This window comes from Miniopterus natalensis, chromosome 7 (genome assembly GCF_054644295.1).
Source record: "Miniopterus natalensis isolate mMinNat1 chromosome 7, mMinNat1.hap1, whole genome shotgun sequence".
NCBI lineage: Eukaryota > Metazoa > Chordata > Mammalia > Chiroptera > Miniopteridae > Miniopterus > Miniopterus natalensis.
In genome coordinates this window covers 33,538,806-33,556,836 of record NC_142087.1, presented here as the reverse complement: position 1 = coordinate 33,556,836, position 18,031 = coordinate 33,538,806, and the positions used below count along the sequence as shown (strand labels likewise).

Below are 18,031 nucleotides of genomic sequence, written 5' to 3'. Positions count from 1 at the left end.
CTAACAGTTCACCACTGTTATCTCAGGTGACTTTTTAAAGATTAATGATTTTCTAACATGCGACATTTTTGTTGCACTCAGATGTTTTCCCTTCGTGGATCACCATCTCTTCAGCTTGCAGGGCAGTGTTCTCCTTCACTCAACAGAGTCAGAGCATTACACACCACCTTCCCTTTGTTTCACATCGAGTGCATAATGTGGGCCATTTAAATATGGGAAATCATGGTCTTACTCCATAGACCTCCAGGCACAGAACTGGGTAAAAAATCATCTTTGGTTATTGTTGGTGAGAAACCGTCATCTTATTTTATTGGTCTACTCAATAATACAACGAATGTCTGTGAATTTACCACCAGGCCTGAGAGCTTGAACATTCCATTCCAGGTTTTGATTTAGCCCAACTTTTATATTTCCAGCTAAGGATGACTACATTCTCTGATTTTTTTTCATTCTCTATTTTCATCAACTCCAACATTGGATCTGTTTGATTAAATGGTTTTGATTTTAATCACTTGTTAGAGGCATTGATATTTCGACAAGCAGAGCACAGTAAACAAAGCTGTGCTGAGACTCGAAGGTTGGGCTCTATCATCAGCTAAGTGAGTTAAGAGCCTGACTCAGTGGCCTCTGAGCAGATCTGATTCAATCCAGAGTTCCCACAGAAATTTAATTATGTCTCCTCACTCAGGCATCCACTATATTATGAATGGTAAGTCACACAAGTCAGTGGCTTACTGTACAAGGAAAAGAGCTCCATGGGCAGACTTTTCTTTGGTCTGAGGAGGAGCCCATGGCTTCTCTGAGGCGGAGAAGGTGCACCACCTCTGGCGTGGTCCTTGGGGCCCTCCTCCAGAGTCAGGCCTCTAGAGCACTTAAGCTTTCACTGGTTGTACATGGTTGTGTTCTAGGAAAGTATTTTTTTTCTGTTTAATCAAAAGAAGGATCTCAAAAATTCACTGAAGCTTTGAAATATGTTCATGCAGTGATACTGTTATGAGTACTAATAGCATAAATAATATTTGGATAATTCCTTTGTTAAAATTTTTCCTCAACTTCAAAATCTGATTATCATATAAACAATATATTTTTCAAAAGGCAAAGGCATAAATTTGAAAAAGCCTGAAGTCCAGCAATAGGTCTGCCACTTTCTAGTTGCCAAAAATATATGGTATGTCCATATTACATAATTATAACTATGAGATGAGAAAAAGACAGTCTGAACACCACAGCGCACTGTGAAAATGAATGGGGAAATTATCGTTTTATAATTATCTTCTAAGAAAAATTGGGTCTAATTTAAATAAAACTTTCATATATGTTTTCTACTGAATCTGCTGTTTTTCCCATAATTCTTTGCTCTACCAGATTAGCATGAAACAGGGACACAGATAGCACCTGAAAACTGTTTTAATCTAAAAACAAATACTTTGTTAATTATAAAATGCTGTGCATATACTATAATTTTCTGCATTCGTATCACTATGATTTCCTGTCCCCTTCACCATCACCCTAAGAAACAGGAGCAGGCATCCTGCCCAGCGTCACAGGTGAGAGAGAGAGCACAAGTGGATGCCGAAAGCACCCTGGAGGGGGACTCCAGTAAGAAGGACATTACAGTGTCACAGAACTTCGCTAACCTGCAAGACCTCTCTCACATGCGACCGCAAATCACATATTAGACCAGCTAGGGAAACACCCATCCAAAAGAGATCCAATGTAGAGTCACGTATCTTAAGCCTATGAATATTCAGAGTGCCGATCACCCTCTGCAAAGCCGAGACAGAGAAGAAATTATCCACTGTAGGGACAGGGCACACACCTTCTCAAAGGAAAACAGAACAGAATGTGCCAAGAACTGAGTACATCAGGCTTCCTGCTAAGTGACTACTCAGACTGGAAACCCAGGAAAAGTGAGGCAAAGTCTGGGCGCTGAGAGACAGTACACACCGCCCCAGCCTCCGAGACTGGTGGCCTGGCCTCCAGCAGGAGCCGAGAGGAAACACTGGAAGGGGTGCCGAGACAGAAACCACACTACGCAATGCTATGTCCAGGAATCACTGTCACAACACAAGAGAGAACTGGACTACATTAAACTCAATGGAAATGATCATTTCCCTGCAAAGCAAATCTCCATTTTAACATCACATGCTAGAAACAGTTCTAAGTAGAATCAGGTCGACTCATGTGAAATTACCAATATTTGGCAGTTTTTAACCTACGTGTTGATTTCATCTGATTCAACCTTAGGAGGTGCTAATATCTTAGTAAATACCAGTCGGTGTCATGATTCCTTAGAGAGGAGTGAAGAATTAGCTGACATGTAGGATGGTCATTTTGTCTTGAGATTAACACAAGATCGCACGTCTCCTGTGGAACCTCACTGTCTGCCTGTTCTCTCCTCTGGGTGCCAAGGATGACAATACCACATTGTTTGGCCCTTTGTTTTAAGCTCACAATTGATTACACAAATGACCCTAGGACCAAAAAATGCAGGGAAAACATCGTAGAGAATAGCCTGTGTAAGTCCTTGGCCTTTCCTATTAGAGCCCCGTGGCGTAATGAAATGTAAACATCGCGTTTCTCTTCTGTTAAAATGGATGGTCAAATTGCTTTGATCCAACTTTACAGAAATTATTTCAGAGAGGTTATGTTTCCTAGAAATTCCTCAGGAAAAATTTTAATCTTGGACTTTTATAAGCAAGTACCAAGACATCATGAATATAAAGAACTTCTCACAAAGTCAGGACATGTAATGAAGCTGTATAAAGTTGGTAATTAACCATAATTGAAGGCTGCAGTGAACATACAGGCTTTTGTTCTTTTTAATTCTGGCGCTGATGGGGAATTAAAGACAAGAGCTTAAGGCACAGTTTAGTCAGAGTCCAGATGTGTGAGCCCCATGTTCTGAAAGTAACTTAAGTAAAAGAAGAGAAGAGCCAAAAATATTCTCGATGCCTGCCGGGGGGACGCCTGGGCTCTGAGCATTTAACACATTCCATCCATCTTATCTGGGGTCACTTACTCATTGACTTTGTTAAAAGAGCAAACACACCTATATCTAAGATCTGATTGAATTACCAGACTAAATGGTAGCAAAAAACAATCCCCTGAAAAATCGACTCTCACACTCAACACGATGTGTTATCGCATGCCAGAGCCACGGGAACACACGCACTGAAGTGGAAGAGCTCACTGCTTCTCCACAAAACCCAGCTTCACCTGCGTCTCCACAGGCACGAGAAGGCAACAGGAGGAGACGCCCTCGTGACAAGGACCGTGAGCGCTAGGACACACGTCTGTTCCGCAGCTCACCGACTAGCATAGGGAACAGGGTTCTGATGGGCGCGGTACTGTTGGAGTCTTGGGGTTCTCTGTTAGGAGACAGAAGGGGTGGCTGGAGGAGTTTCTGTACATACTCCACAGGAATATAAAGGAAGACGAGACCAACTAGAGATGGCGTAAACAAGATACCACCTTTACAATAAGTAGACAGGTTTTATAAGGTTACTTCTTAAATTTAAGTCATCGTATAAACTAAGTACAAAATCAGTAAAGTCAGTTTTATTGGAGGAAAAAACGAAACCAGCCCTGTGAAGGAAAGCAGCTCCCTAGTAAAACTGAGTGCACATGAACAAGTGAATAGAAAGGATCTGCATCCAGCTGCAGTCAATCATCTGAGGAGCACTCAGGACCCAAATACTCCACATAGGGTGGCCAGTCTTCATGGAAGCTGAGGAGCCCATGGACTGATGGGCGTGGAAAGAGGGCTTCTGTCCCCTCAGAGAATGAACCCTGAGAATTACCCGTTCTAGGTCCAAACACCTCCCCAAAAAGTGAGCTGGAAGCTTCAACAAAAAACAAACGAGGAGCTGAGGTCCCAGCATTCTACACCACTGAAACTTATTTTATTAATGTTCACTGGAAAATCTATAATGTAAGAGAAAATAGCAATTTCGGGAAGAAAACGTTTGTCATAAAGCAACCACAGAATGTCTAAATTATCCATTTAATTTAGAAATACTTCCCACGTGCTGACAAGATGACTTAGGTAGACAATATATACTCATCTCCTATGTACCTTAACAAATTATCAGTTTAAGTCAGAAAGTACAGAAGGAAATTTCTAAAGATGATAATCCTGGCTAGCTGACAGATGTGACCTCCTCCTGTCTTTCCCTGCACAGGAGGGTGAATCACTGAGCAGAGCCCTCTGCCTTCCAGTCCCACTTTGTCACAATAACGCAGGGTCCAGGAACCACAGTACCAATGTGTGGACTGGATGCCGTCTATGGGTGAAGGGAGAGCACAGAAGAAAGGCGGTCCTCCACTTGTGCAGCAGCAATAAGTCATTAAAATACAACAATCTCCACTCATTCGAATAAGCAACAGCGATAAAAAGAGCTGGTAGGTCTGTCCTCCATTCCGGCTCCACGGAGTTACTGCTTATATAAATATTGTTCAAAGCAGAGGATATCCTAGAAATACCCTAAATTTGAAAAAGAAAAAAGAAGATTGCCAACCGTCAGAGTCGGGGAAGAAGTGACCGGGAGACCAGTAAGCAGCAGGTTACCAGCACACGAGCCAGGAGACAGCGACGGACACGAGGGACAGACCTATCGCGACGCATCCACCAGAACTAGCTTCGCTTCAATGGTAAAACAGAAACCAGTATCCACCTCGCAAAACTCACACAAAACAAGCACTGAGGAAAACTACTGATCCTTCAATAAAAAATTTTTAAAAATATATGCGGTAATAACTGAGCCAAAGGCAAGTTATGTCTTTGAAACGGATGGTAAAGTGACAATCACAGGAGTGGAGGCGATGCTGTGAACACGGTCTCTTCCGAATTCAGTTCCATACGAAGCGTTCTCTCCCCTAAAAGCGGCCCAGTTTCTGACAACCCACAGGCCGCTAGCAAAGCCCCAACAGAGCCGAGCGCACGCACACACGCCTTCCCAGGAAGGACGGGCTCAGGCGGTTCTGGGCTCGAGAAAAAGGGCGAGGCTTACATCTAAGCCCAACAACGGGGAGCCATGGTGATACTTCCGTACAATTTTACACGTACGTGTAAAAGTTTGGAGAAAAGGAGACCAGACCGAAGGCAAAAGACTCTCAGTGCTTCTGTCCCACAGTCAGACGAGCTGGTGTTTAGTACGTGGGAGACTGTGGGAAAAAGATCTCACTTCTCAGTAAGATGAAAGGTACTAATAAAGAAAGGTCCCAACCCCCAACCCCAAGTGTCTGATAAAGGGGAGCAGCCTGTGCCAGGGTCAGGGCTGGGCCGCCTGAAGGAGGCCGGGGGAGACGCCTACCCCTCAACAAAAACACCGAGCAGCCCAAGCCGCCCGGGCCTGCACTCACCCCACAGCCACGCGGACAGCAGGACACAACCCTCACACGCCGCTCCCGAAGCTGCTTCATGGAAACCCACCGAGGTTTTGATGTGGATACGCATCAGCAACGGGGAAAAACAAGCGTGTTTCCTTTGACTGTGAGATCATTTAACTCCTAGACGGGTGCAGGCATCCCTTTAAAACCCTCTCCTGGTCCATGTGGCTCAGCACGCATGGCAGCCCCGAGCCTGAGATGCTGGCACTGCGGGGTTTCCTGACGGGGTCCCGACACCACAGAAGCAGGGGCGAGGTCAGGGGTCCCGAGTGGTCGCCCCCCTCCTCCTACTCACAGTCACTCAGCCCGCTGATATCCAGGCTGAACCACCAAGGCCAGCGCCCTCCACGGTGGCAGGGCCTGGCCGTCACACAGAGGTGATCACGGCTGCTTCCACCTGGTGGCTGTGGCAGAGCTCGTCTCCTAGATCCCCGCTAACGAACTTAAAGTCACACAGATACCCTGGCTCACTGCACTGCAAAGAGGGTCAAGTGGTTGAAAGCAGGGAGTCCTTTAGAGGGAGCTTGCAAATTAATTGGAGTTTATCATTTTAAAATGTGAATTTGGCTATATTTATTTATATTTAAGTGTATAAAATTTCAGAAACAGAGCAATGTACGACCTTGAAATAAATTCATGCAAATTAAGGAACATGAAAGTTTGTTCTCACACAAGCCATCACTTCATGAGTTCATGGCATCAAAAAAATATATATATTTAAAATTATTTAGTTTTCTTTTGCTAATCACAGTCATGCTGACAAAATTTATTGGTTCATCAAATGATAGTGTAAGCATATGAATTGATTTGTAATAAATTATCATTTCTGCATATATCAGTCAAACCACAAGGCCTAAATACTTGAAAACAAAATGCATTATTAATTTAATTGTCACAGCCTATTTAGCTAACTTCTATTACTATTTGCTATAATATGCAATGCATAAAAGGCGAGAATCAAATTCAAAACATAAAAAAATAAACTGATTATACTGTCCTGGAGAAATTAAAATATAGCAAGCTTGCAAAATTATTGCCAAGACGTTCATGTTTTAAATAGGTAAGAAAAAAATGTTTAACTTAATTTAGAGAACAGTTATGCCCACGGTGATGGTTCAGCGTGCTGATAAAGAGTTTCTTTGTTTCCTACAACCAGTAAAAGGCATCAGTTCCCCCTGGAAGGAATGGAGGAAGGTAGGCTAGAAGGAAGGAGACCGTAGCATTTACTGTGTTAGGTTGTGTCCTTAAACCTTAGTCTTCTCCAGCTATGGACATCCACTGGACGCTCACACTGCTGCTGCAGGCCTGGCATTTCCATGCATAAGAGGGAGTGTACTATAAACAGGTACCATAAACAAGAAGCACCCTGAAGCTCAGAGCTTTTAAGAGGAAAAATGATTCCATCAAAAATGCTATGTTTAGATAAACTTGGACTACTCAGAAGGTAACAACCCAGAGGATGGGGGGCACTTTCCCATTTGATGCTCATTTCCGGATTTTAGGAGAAAAATCGTGCCATGACGCTGAAAAAGCTGACTACGTGTCAGAGGGCAGAGAGACATGCAATCTTTCTCTTGCCTCTTTCTGGACTTCCTTTGTTTTAGGGACTAAAACAGGTGAGAGCAGACGAGATATCCTGGAGTGCAGAGGAAAAGGTAAATGGGAAAACCAGACAGGACATCTGGGGTTTCCAAACTCCTGTCATAATATGTACAAGGTACCCACTATTTTTAAGGTGCCTGGAGCATAAGTATATGTATAAGATAATAAATGGTACACTTGAGTTCAAATGTATACTAGTTACATGGGAGAGAAATATTTCCTTGTTACTATCTAGTCTAGATTGTTTTCATTCAAACTTATTTGTGAAGAAAACACCCTAAGTACCTATATGTAAAGATTCTCAATGTGAGATAATATAATTAGTAGAAGAAAAAGCGCTGAGACTGGAGTAAGAAAAATAATTCTAACATTTATTATGAGATATTGAATTTTAAAAATGTATCTTCCTGAATCCCAGTCTTCAGATCTGTAACTAGAATAAGAATACATTGCAAGCAAGGCCACAGGACAGCTGAGACACTGCGTGTGAAAGCAACGAGAATCCAGCAACGAAATGTCTTGTTTCTACCTTCTTAAACACTAATGAAACACAGCTTTGAACTTATGAAACATAACAAGTTGCAAATTATAACTTAAATAATATACAATTTTTTTTAATTTCAAGAATAATCCATTCAGGATGTGTTCAACACATACATTTTGGCTCAAATTAAATATAATGTTATGAAGAGAAGTATAAGAAACCGAAGGCAGAAAGCAGACATATGGGATGCCCCAATATTTTGACACAGCAGTCATGTCCAAACTAAATGCTAAAGAAAACAATATGCCTCCAGTCGAAAAGTCAAGTCAAATTTCTTGTAAACATAGAAAATACTTTAGGAGCATTTTAAATTTTTAAAAAGGCAATTAAACATTTAAAATAAGGCAGAAGAGGCCTGAGGCTACAGAGTGACACATTGAGTTGCATGATTATTGACATTTTAAAAGAGTATTAAAACAACTTTCTGGGAGTGTCCAGAATTTCCAACACCATCTTGGAGGATTTGGGGAAAGTTGAAAAGCGATGTCTTCAAAGGAAGGTGAGTACCTGCCCTGGGTCTGAGTAGCTGCCGGTGTTAGAAAATTTCAGAAGTAGCCATGCTCGCCCGGTGGCTGACATGCCTGTATTTCAGCTCACCTAATGTGATTAACTCTAGGTGATGAAGCTAATTATGATACAGTAGCAAGAAAAAAGAAAGCCTGGCAGCTGACGACATAATAATTGTAGTGTTATTTTTCATGACATGGCAACTGTCGTATTATTTGGGGAATGACAAAGATATATTTCTTAATATCAGCAATGTTTAATTCCACAGTAAGAATTCAAAAATGTTATTTTAAAACCTCAAAATAAAAATACAGGGGAAAACAGACACAGTATAGTCTTACATATTTACTTTAGCTCATTTAAATGCATTGACAGAGGTCAATCCCCTCTAATTTAACTCTTCTACTGTTTCAAGGTCATTTTACAAAATCGCAAACTCAAAGTCCCGCAAATCTTTTCAAACGTTAATATGACAGTAAATTTTTGTGAGAGAATGGCACAAAACATGATATACAACAACAGAGCACCACAAATGCAAACCATGTGTACTGACTTGATAAAAATTCTAGAAGTCACCTTATTAACCAAATTCTGAAATGAAAATATATTTTTAAGTTTTCAAAATGAATGAAAATTACCTTTCTTTAGGGGTGCCAACTCCATGTTTGCCTAGTAGATGAGTATTTAAGTGCTTCTTCATTACAAAAGCAACCCTAAAAAATAAAAATAACAGTAGTTAAAGAACTAAAACTTGACTCTCTGCTAGAACTATGTACAAAAAGTATTTAAAAACAGGCATGAATATATGGATATAACATAACAATGCACATTACAATGGCACTCTTGGATAAACAAAAAGCTGGCATACAGATTAAATGAACTGCAATACTTGGAAGCCAGAAAAAACAACTGCATTTAAACTGCCCGATCCATGTTCTTATTTGAGTTTACTAACTAGCGTGGCCAGAACAGTGATCTCAGTTCTCTAGTCACTGTCGTCGCCGTCAGTTAGGCAGGAGGAAGCGGTATCTCCATGTAATAACATTCACTGCCCCCTGGTTGATCCCACGCTTCAATCAAGAGACGATTCCAGAAAATGTCACTTTATTAAACATTTAAGGGACTGTAAAAGACAAAATGAATAGCTTTCATGAAGTTGCCTTAAAAACATGATAATAATTTGAAGAGAGGGTTTTAACAATTATATAAATGTTTACTGTATTTGCAGCACAGGCAAAAAAAAAAAAAGTGCTAAAGTGCCAAGAAGATGTTAATCACTAAAACAAAAAGTATTCCCTGACATGCTATCTTATTTCATACACAAATCAGCTCACTTAACTCGACTGTGTTGACATAAATATGGAATGGACAGGAATCTGCAGTCCGGCCACGGAGCACCCTTCTTCCACTGAATACGGTACAACATGGACTTAATGACGCTGTGATTGTTTAACACAATTTAGATCTCCCTCAGAAGCATCAAACTCAAATGGTTCTCTTCATGAGCAAAAAAAAAAAAATAAAATAAATTTACTCTAACTTTCCGTGTAAAAGGCTTGCAAACATTTTTGTTAATTATGTATTACAGGTGTCCTTCATAAAGTTAATTACTAGTAGCTGAAAGGCAACAGAATCTATTTGCATATGTACATGAAAGGCATGACATATGCAAAAATATGATTTTAATTAGCATTCTATGATATGAAGGACTACAAATCAAACTGGCATATTATAAGATTCTTAACATTAACCACTGAATCCATCTGGACCTGACTGCACGACGGGCACTGTGAGGCGGTGAAGTGCCGTGGCCACTGGAACGGCTTTTTAAGGCCACGACCGGGATGGCTTCTAAAGCTGGGACAGCCTCTTTCTCCTCATGTTCGTTGATTTTGGTTATTTTCATACAATATTTCGGAACCTCAGTGTTGTGGCTAAAATAATATACCTATATTTTTAAAGTGACTGTGACTTCATCATTCAAATAGTCAATCCATCTCTAGGCACTGAAAATAACATTCACTCTATTTCATTTAATATGTGATAACTATGAACAACGCACCCTTTACAGCTATAAATGACTGATCCCACCATCAATCATTAAAATGAAAAAATAATTATTACATAAGAATCAAACTGTGATGATATTAAAGGCTTAGCAAAAATAACAGTACAAAATATTCTGTATTTGTTTCTGCTTGATTTGGACAAAATAAATAACATTTTTCATTTCCTTAAGAAAGAATACAGTAATAACAACAGTCCATTTAAGTCGTAACTTCCCCACTGTCCTCTATTTTCCTATAATTAAAAAAACATAAAGCTAATAGCAAAGAGCAAAGGTTAAGAACCCAAAGTTGCAAAGCACAGCTTATTTACATGAGCGAGTGTAATTTAAGAGACCTGAGCTTAGGAAACGCAGTGCAGTTTTTAAAAGAAAAAAATTATTAATTAAAATGTTTAAGTTTTAAGAACTGAAATGAAAATATTACTCCTTACAGGGGAACAAAATACACAGGGAGGCCAGCTCCCACCTGAGGCAGCAGGCTCACATGGTCTGCTGAGCATCTACAACGCTGTATGTGTGGAGGGATAACCATTTTTATTGCTATGGAAAAATTTATAATTCTAAAACACACTGAAGTATACTCAAATGCAAAAGATTTATTCACAAAATCTGATTTAAAGCAAGTATAAATTCTTTACGTTCGGTCCACAGAAAGCATGAGTAATGCAAAAGTCTCCATATCTTCTCGGTTAAAAATCATAAGCCGAGCGTGACTGAGAGAAACAACCCCGCCGGCCTCTTTGGACATCACGCCACCAGCACGTCGCGACGACCGAGTGGCCCACCCTCCATGGCCACCCTCACGGTGCTGCTTCAACGTTTCTAACATGCTCATTATTTTGGAGAATTTATAATCTAGGTACCACCAGAAGTAATACAAAAATGATCCCAAATCTGAAAAGCTGAGTGGAGATGCCTTGCTCCTGCCTTCCCACGCGCCCCCCGCGTCCCACGCGCACTAAGCACTCACGACGTGCCAGCGCGGGCAGCTCCTGTGGGTGGGGTGGAAATCGGGCCAAGCGGGCCCTCGTGGAGCTTCCCCCCGTAGCTCCCCACCGGGAAGGGGCGGCCCTCGGCCCGCCGCACCTGCGCACGAGGCAGCTCGTGTTCTCCGCAGCATCTGCGCGAGGCCAGAAGAGCTCTCGGCAGCTGCAGGGCATCAGTGAGAAAACAACCCGAAGCCCCTGCCTCGGAAAACGTGAAGCCCGGGGAGGGAAACAGACAAGAACAAAGGGAAACCGTGCGCCTCTAAATGGCGATGCGTGGAAGGCAGAAAACAAGAGGAAGGAGATGTGAACTGTCTGCAGCAGATCAGAATTTCACACGCGGGAGGGCCGGCGGGGCCCACTCCCGGAGGGTGCGATGCAGGCAGGGGCAGGGCCAGAGGGCTCCGTGACAGGGACGGCTTCTGTGCCAGGTCAGCCTGGGCTGGTACCCAGAGCGGGAAGGAAAGCCTCGAAAGCATCAGAGCAGAGGGGAGACATGGCAGACTCCCATTTTAATAGATTCCTCTATGAGAGAGAGAGGGAGAGGGACAGAGGGAAAGGGGAAAGGAGAGGAGAGAAAAGAGGGGTGACCTGACTGACTCTTGCAATAATCCAGGCAAAGGTGACAGTGGCTTAGACCAAGGGTTAGCAGGAGAGAAGAGATCAGTCAAATTCTACATATATACTTGTGATTAGAGTCAACCAAACTTCCACATGGATTAGATGGGGAGGCAAAGAAATCACTCGAGTTTTTGCCTGGAAACACCTGGCCACTCTGAGGAGACGGCCAGTCTGGGGCCTGTTCAACAGGGAGGCCCAGTGACATCCACGGGATGCCTAACAGGAGGCCGATGGACGGTGCTGAGGGTAAGGGCACAGCCAGGCTAGGACACAGCCTCCGAGGCTCTCCATCTGGCAGTGCCTGACAACCTGAAGGAACACCTTGAAATAATAAAAAACAGCGTTTCTTAAATATGATTGATTTCCAAGTATCTGTAATTGCCTGAAATAGCATCACTTAAAACTGGTTTTGGTGTCAAAGAGCAGCAAGTAATAACACCTACACCCCAGCCACGGGTTTCTACTTTTCAGCACAAAACTTCGTATTTTATCTCATTTTAAAATATTTTTTCCTACACAATATCAATACAACAAAAACCTCTTCCTTCAGTTCCATAGGTTTTATCACTGCAGAATTATTTTAACTTGAGAATCACGAAAAATTATCTGACTGACCTATTAAAGTAAATAAAATGCGCCACCATGAATGCAGAGAGACATAAAGGCAAGCGACACCCAGAGTCATGGCACAGGGCAGCCTGACCCCCACCCTGTCCACGTCCATGTCTAAAGCAGAGACCAAGGGCAGGTCTGCACAGGCTGTGTGTCCCAGAGCAGTTCACAGACACGTGCAGAGAGTGGGCAAAGGTGCATCTGGTCATGGCTCTGTCCTCCAGGACCTGTGTGACTGAGAACACTGAGGACATTCTGAGTGGCAGTTGTCTCCATTGCAATGTGAGGAAAGCAACTCTCCCTGGGAGTTTTGTGAAGATGAAACAGAACAAGGCAAACACACGTTGCATGAGGGGCAGGTGAAGGACCTCAATAAACCACAGCTGTGTTAGCACTGCTATTTCTAATCCTGTCGTGCAAGGGCAACATCTAGCAAAAAACAATTGCAGGGTTTCACTGCGAAAGCCTGCAGGCCAGTTGCGGCAGCACCCTCGTGATATGCAAAACAGCGCCAATGAAATTTCAGGTGATATGCAAGACGAGAGACAGACAAACCCATCAGCTGCAACAACACAGCTACCTGTGTGAGTGGCACTGACCTGCGACTTGAACAAGCGCTCTGACTCCTTTACATCAGACACCTGTCTCTGTTTACATCAATCTCCAAGGTGTTGTGGGGGTGGGGGTGTCCCCAAGATAGAATAATAGCAACAAGCAAAGAATAAGGAACAGTCACACATTCATGTGGCCACACACAGTTCTGTTTTGTTTTTGACTCTGATAAATCTCTATATTAAAAATAATAATTTTACCTAACTGGGAGAAAGAATGGCCTAAGTGAGTGAAAATTCTAAACTTTGCATTTTAACATATCTTTAAAAGAAACATTAGTTATTTCCAAAGGGTTTAGACTCATTCTAAGTCCCAGAGTCCCACAAGAAAGCAAATCTGCCCAGAAAGCCGCATCGCTGTCGATCCTGTCCCCACTGTCAGGACAGAGCCCACTGTGGCCCGAGTCTCCCAGGTCGGCCTTTGGTCCTGCCTCCCACCGCAATACCTTCCTTCCTTTCTGGTCTCTACAGAGGCCCAGGCATTCCCACAGGTGCAGAGCCCAGGTGCTGCCACAGCTGGAGAAGGCACCCCAGTGGACACCTCCCAGGGGTCCCCCCTGACCCCTGCGACCCAAGACGGAGGCATGAGAGCACTGACTGGGCAGGAGCACTAACACATCAGGAGCAGGATTCAGGACAGAAACTGCCTGAGCTTCCATCCGGGTCCACCAGGAGCCTGCACTGTAAACTTACACCTGTCACGCAACCAGGTGTCGCGGTTTCCCCTTCCTTGTATATAAAATGGGATGCTAGTAACTGTTCCTACCTCATGGGCTGCTATGACAGTCATAAGGTTAATGTTTGCACAGTGCAGAGAATGGTGCCTGACACACTCTTAGCATTACATAAATCTCTACCACTTTTAGCCACTGCTATTAACTACCTCAGGCTCAAAGGTTCAGGAAACAATCCCTTCCCCCCGCCCCATGTTCTACCTCATTCCCACTGGCCAGTGCATCTAGAACTGGGCGCCAAGTGAGCAGGAAGAGGGGCTGCCTGCCACCTGTGAATCAGATTAGGAACCCTAATTCATAGGAACCCCAGTGCAATTAAACAGTGGACAGTGGGGGGACAGAAGAGCGGGACCTGCAGACCCCAGGCAGGAGGAGCTGGGGTTCCGAGGCAGGGAGGGACGTGTGGGACGTTCTCGAGCCACCAGATCCTGTTGTCATAGCAAACCCGTTACATCTCCCACAAGTGTGTCTTCAGGACACGGTTGACAAAATGCTCTGGAGAGCTGAGGAATCGCGAAACTGGGATGTAAAGGTGACTGAGTTTACGCTGCATGAGGCAGAGGCTGTGCAGGCACGAGGACTGAGATGGGACCCTGCCTCCAGCGCTCACCACGTGGCCGACCTGTACCACTTCTAGTCACACTAACCCTCTGCTCCCTAATCGCACTGTGGGGATAACTCTTATCTCTGATATGTACAAAAGGGCATTATTCAGCACAGTGGCTGTTACACAGCCATCACTCAATAAATGGTAACAATTATATACAGCAAGCAACTAAGTAGCATCTGGAGGCACAAGGTGGACAACAGGTCGCCTCTCTCTACATTCACTGGGCAATGTGTAAAGAGGTGATGCGGCATTGAGGAGGGAGAAACAAGACATCCCTTCACAAATGGGTCGCAGGGTGCACTAAAACTCTCACTGCCACAATCCGAACTTGAAAAGGTCCCTCTCCTTAAAATCAGCACTCCTGGTCAATCACAGCCATCCCATTTTCTGAGTTCAAGCTAGAACACCTAATGCTTGCTTAGCAGCAGCAGCAGCCTACTGGGCTGCTGAAGCCCACAGGCTGAAACAAAGCATAAGCAGGACATTACAGAAGAGTTCTCCAAGGAATGGTCACCATCCCTTTCCTATGTAAGCTCTACATATACAAAAATCTATTATCAAAAAGTGGCCTGGCTTTTACAGCAAATGTCACTTGTCATTAAAATATAGAGATAATTCTGCCATTTTGTGTAATATGTCTTTTTTATGATTAATAGGATATTACCGTTCTGAAAATGACCATATTGAATAGACTATTCTTATGCTATGGCTTTACATGTTGATTTCCATTTTTAATGGTATAGTTATAAAAGGTGGATGGATATGGGTTTTCAGGTTGTGATAAGTGCATTCTCCTGAAAGATGTCCACAGCCTGATCTCTGAAACCTGCTGGGTCCACGGCAGGAGCAATGACAGTGGCAAAGCCGCTGACACTAGAGTAGGAAAATTATCCAGGGTTATCTGGGTAGACTTGGTGTGCTCAAAGTGTCCTTAAAGGGTTAGAGGAAGATGGAAGAAGGGTAGGAGGAAGAGCTGATACGAGGTTGGAGGTGCTCTGCTGCTTTGAAGGTATACTAACTGGACTGTGAGCAAGGAAGGTGGGTGGTCTCTGGAAGCAGACAGTGTGAACGCCCTGTCTCTGTCAACCACCTCCTGTGGTTCCCATGCTCATTGATGAATGCTGCAGCCTGGGAGTGTCCTGAATCTATCATCCCTCTCACATTTACCAGCTGGCTTTCTTCTATAAAGAACTTCATCTTTCCAACTGTCATAGGCTCTCTCTCACCCTCTCTCCTCCACGAGCATTTTAAATGGGCTCTTGGATTTCCGTTTCTATGCCATGTTTTATGATAAATTACCATAATTATGGTTTGTGATTCTCAAATTACCCCCAAATTGGCCCATGGAGGCCCTTTAAGGCTGGCTACTATGTCCTTTGACATCTCCCCTCATGTGCTCAGGTATTTCCTGTTTCCCAGCACAAGGTGTCCCAGGATCCCTGTGTCCTCTTGTGCTGTAGACCTGCAGTCAGCCTAGTGTCCTAAGTAAGGAGTAAGATCTAGGTGCCAACTGATGACTGCTATTGGGTATCAATGAGCCCAAGACCTTTCAATGCACAAAGCTAGGAAGTAAATAAATCAACCAACAGAGTAATCAATATGTGGTGGGCAGAAGAGGAAACACAGAGGCGCTCGACTGGCACGTACCAAATGCTGTAATCTGGCCCACGAGTGTTTATTGTAACTATCGATTGCCTCTTTTCATTATCCTAAAATAGACTGTGACCTATTTTCAAGTGGCATACAGATAAACTTCTGTAAATAAGTCACACTGCATCTACGGAAGGTGTGACTGGACTGGTCACTACAGTTGCCTTACCTTCTAACAGCCTGCTTCAAGGGCTAGCTCTAAGCCCTTCTGATCACTTCCCGCTTCTCGCTACTGCCGATTCTTGTTCCCGCTCCCAGCCCCTCAGGTTGATACTTTTACTCACACGTGGTCTTATTTCAAAACTGTGACTCCTTTCCTGGGCTTCAATGCACAGCCCCTGGTGGCTAACCCTCCACTCGTGGCCTTTCCCAGGGCACGTCTCGTCTGAACTGACAGTACCTCGAAACCCGCCCGACAGCCAGGATCTTCCCTCACTAACCGTCTCGTCTCCTCCGGACCCTACTCCTGCCGCCCGCAAGGCCTTCCCAATTCAGTAACCGTATTCTCAAGGCTGTAGGTCATCCGTCATCTTCACTCATTTCCCTATGAACCCTCGCTTCTCCTTTCTGCACAATGACAGCAGACCAGGCCGTGTCACCAGAGCGCCGCCGCTGCAGGTGCTGCCCTCAGTTTGTCCCACGCACCATCACACCATCCGCCTGCGAAGGTTCACACCGCACCTTAGTGCACAAACATCCCAGGTTCCTTTCTGAGCTGAACAAAGCACCAAGTCCCAAGAGAGCCAAGGCTAGTCGCCAATGGTCATTCTGAACAGATAGTCCAGTTTCTGGAATACATCCTGGAGAAAGAATCTGAAATAAAGGCAAAAAGGCTACCCCTCAACAAAGATGAGGACAAGCTAAGCAGTGGCATGGCTACCTCAGAACACAGGCATCAGGAAAAAGTGCAAAGCACTCCTCGTGCCACAGAGGTCTGAGCAGGACCAACACATCACCTCCCACAGAGCCCATGGGTGTGCGTTTTTGTATTCCAGCCTACAAACATACAGAAACAGAAGTAATAAATTTGCTCTGACATGAGATTCAGTTTTCAATTACGTATATTCTTTATTTATCTACAGTAAGTAAAAAATTTTAAAGCAAAAAAATACCACGATGCTTTGCATTTTAGACAGACAGGCTCCGACGGGCCCCGACAGCTGACGGGTGGGCAGCGTGGGAATTACCAGCCCAGCCTCGGAGAGGAGGGAACTGGGGCTCCAGGAAGGCAACTGACTTTGACTTTTTCAAGAAAATGTGGCCAAGGAGCTGAAAATGCAAATGTAGGATTCACACCTAGTGACATTTATCCAGAGTTCTTTCCCCCACTCCGTGTCTCCTAATGAAAGATTACACCCTCATGGAAAACAAGAGAAAGAGAAAATGCAACACTCCAGAAATAAAAGAGCTCACAAATACAATCACTGTAATAAATACTGTTTTACATGAAAATGAATCTTTCCAACCAATGAGTGAAAAACCAAGTAGCTGACTTAGAAGACATTTTTTAAATTAGAAAAATGCTCTTAAATTTGAAAAGAAAATATTTACCACATGATAAAAATACAAAGTAAAATTTAATGATCTGTGGAAAAAGTCAGACAACATTCAATCAGTCAACAAGATAACTATGCTCAGAAATAATCATAAAGATGCTGACCATTAAGACAGCAGCCAACTGAGACGCACTGGTTTCATTATTTAAAAATCAAGAAACATGTTTTATCTCCAAGTGTTGGAAATCAGGGCCACACTATGGCTGCTGTCAGAACGAAAATACGCTACACAGTGAAATATAAAGAAAGCTTTAATGAAGTGTTAAAACATCACTGACATAATACATAAAATGAAATACATTATATACAGGTGTTGACACCTGAAAATTACATTGCTCAAACTCCTTAACGAAATCACTGCTAGGCCAAGCCCAGTACAGTTGACCCTTGGACAGCACAGGGGTTAGGACGCCGACCTTCCGTGCAGTCAAAATTCCATGTATGCTTGACTTCCCCAAAACTCAACTACTAATAGCCTGCTGTTGACTGGAAGCCTTATAGTTTGTATCTTATATGTATTATATACTGCATTCTTACAA

At 43.4% G+C, this 18,031-nt stretch overlaps 1 protein-coding gene across 1 annotated transcript in view; it reads right to left on the bottom strand.

Annotated features, from left to right (window-relative positions):
• Positions 1-18,031, bottom strand: part of ZNF407 (zinc finger protein 407) — a 295,118-nt gene that overhangs the window by 167,340 nt on the left and 109,747 nt on the right. The window contains exon 3 of the mRNA XM_087818909.1: positions 8,683-8,757. Coding sequence (XP_087675035.1) covers positions 8,683-8,757 — 75 coding nt within the window. The remainder of the gene's footprint in view (positions 1-8,682; positions 8,758-18,031) is intronic.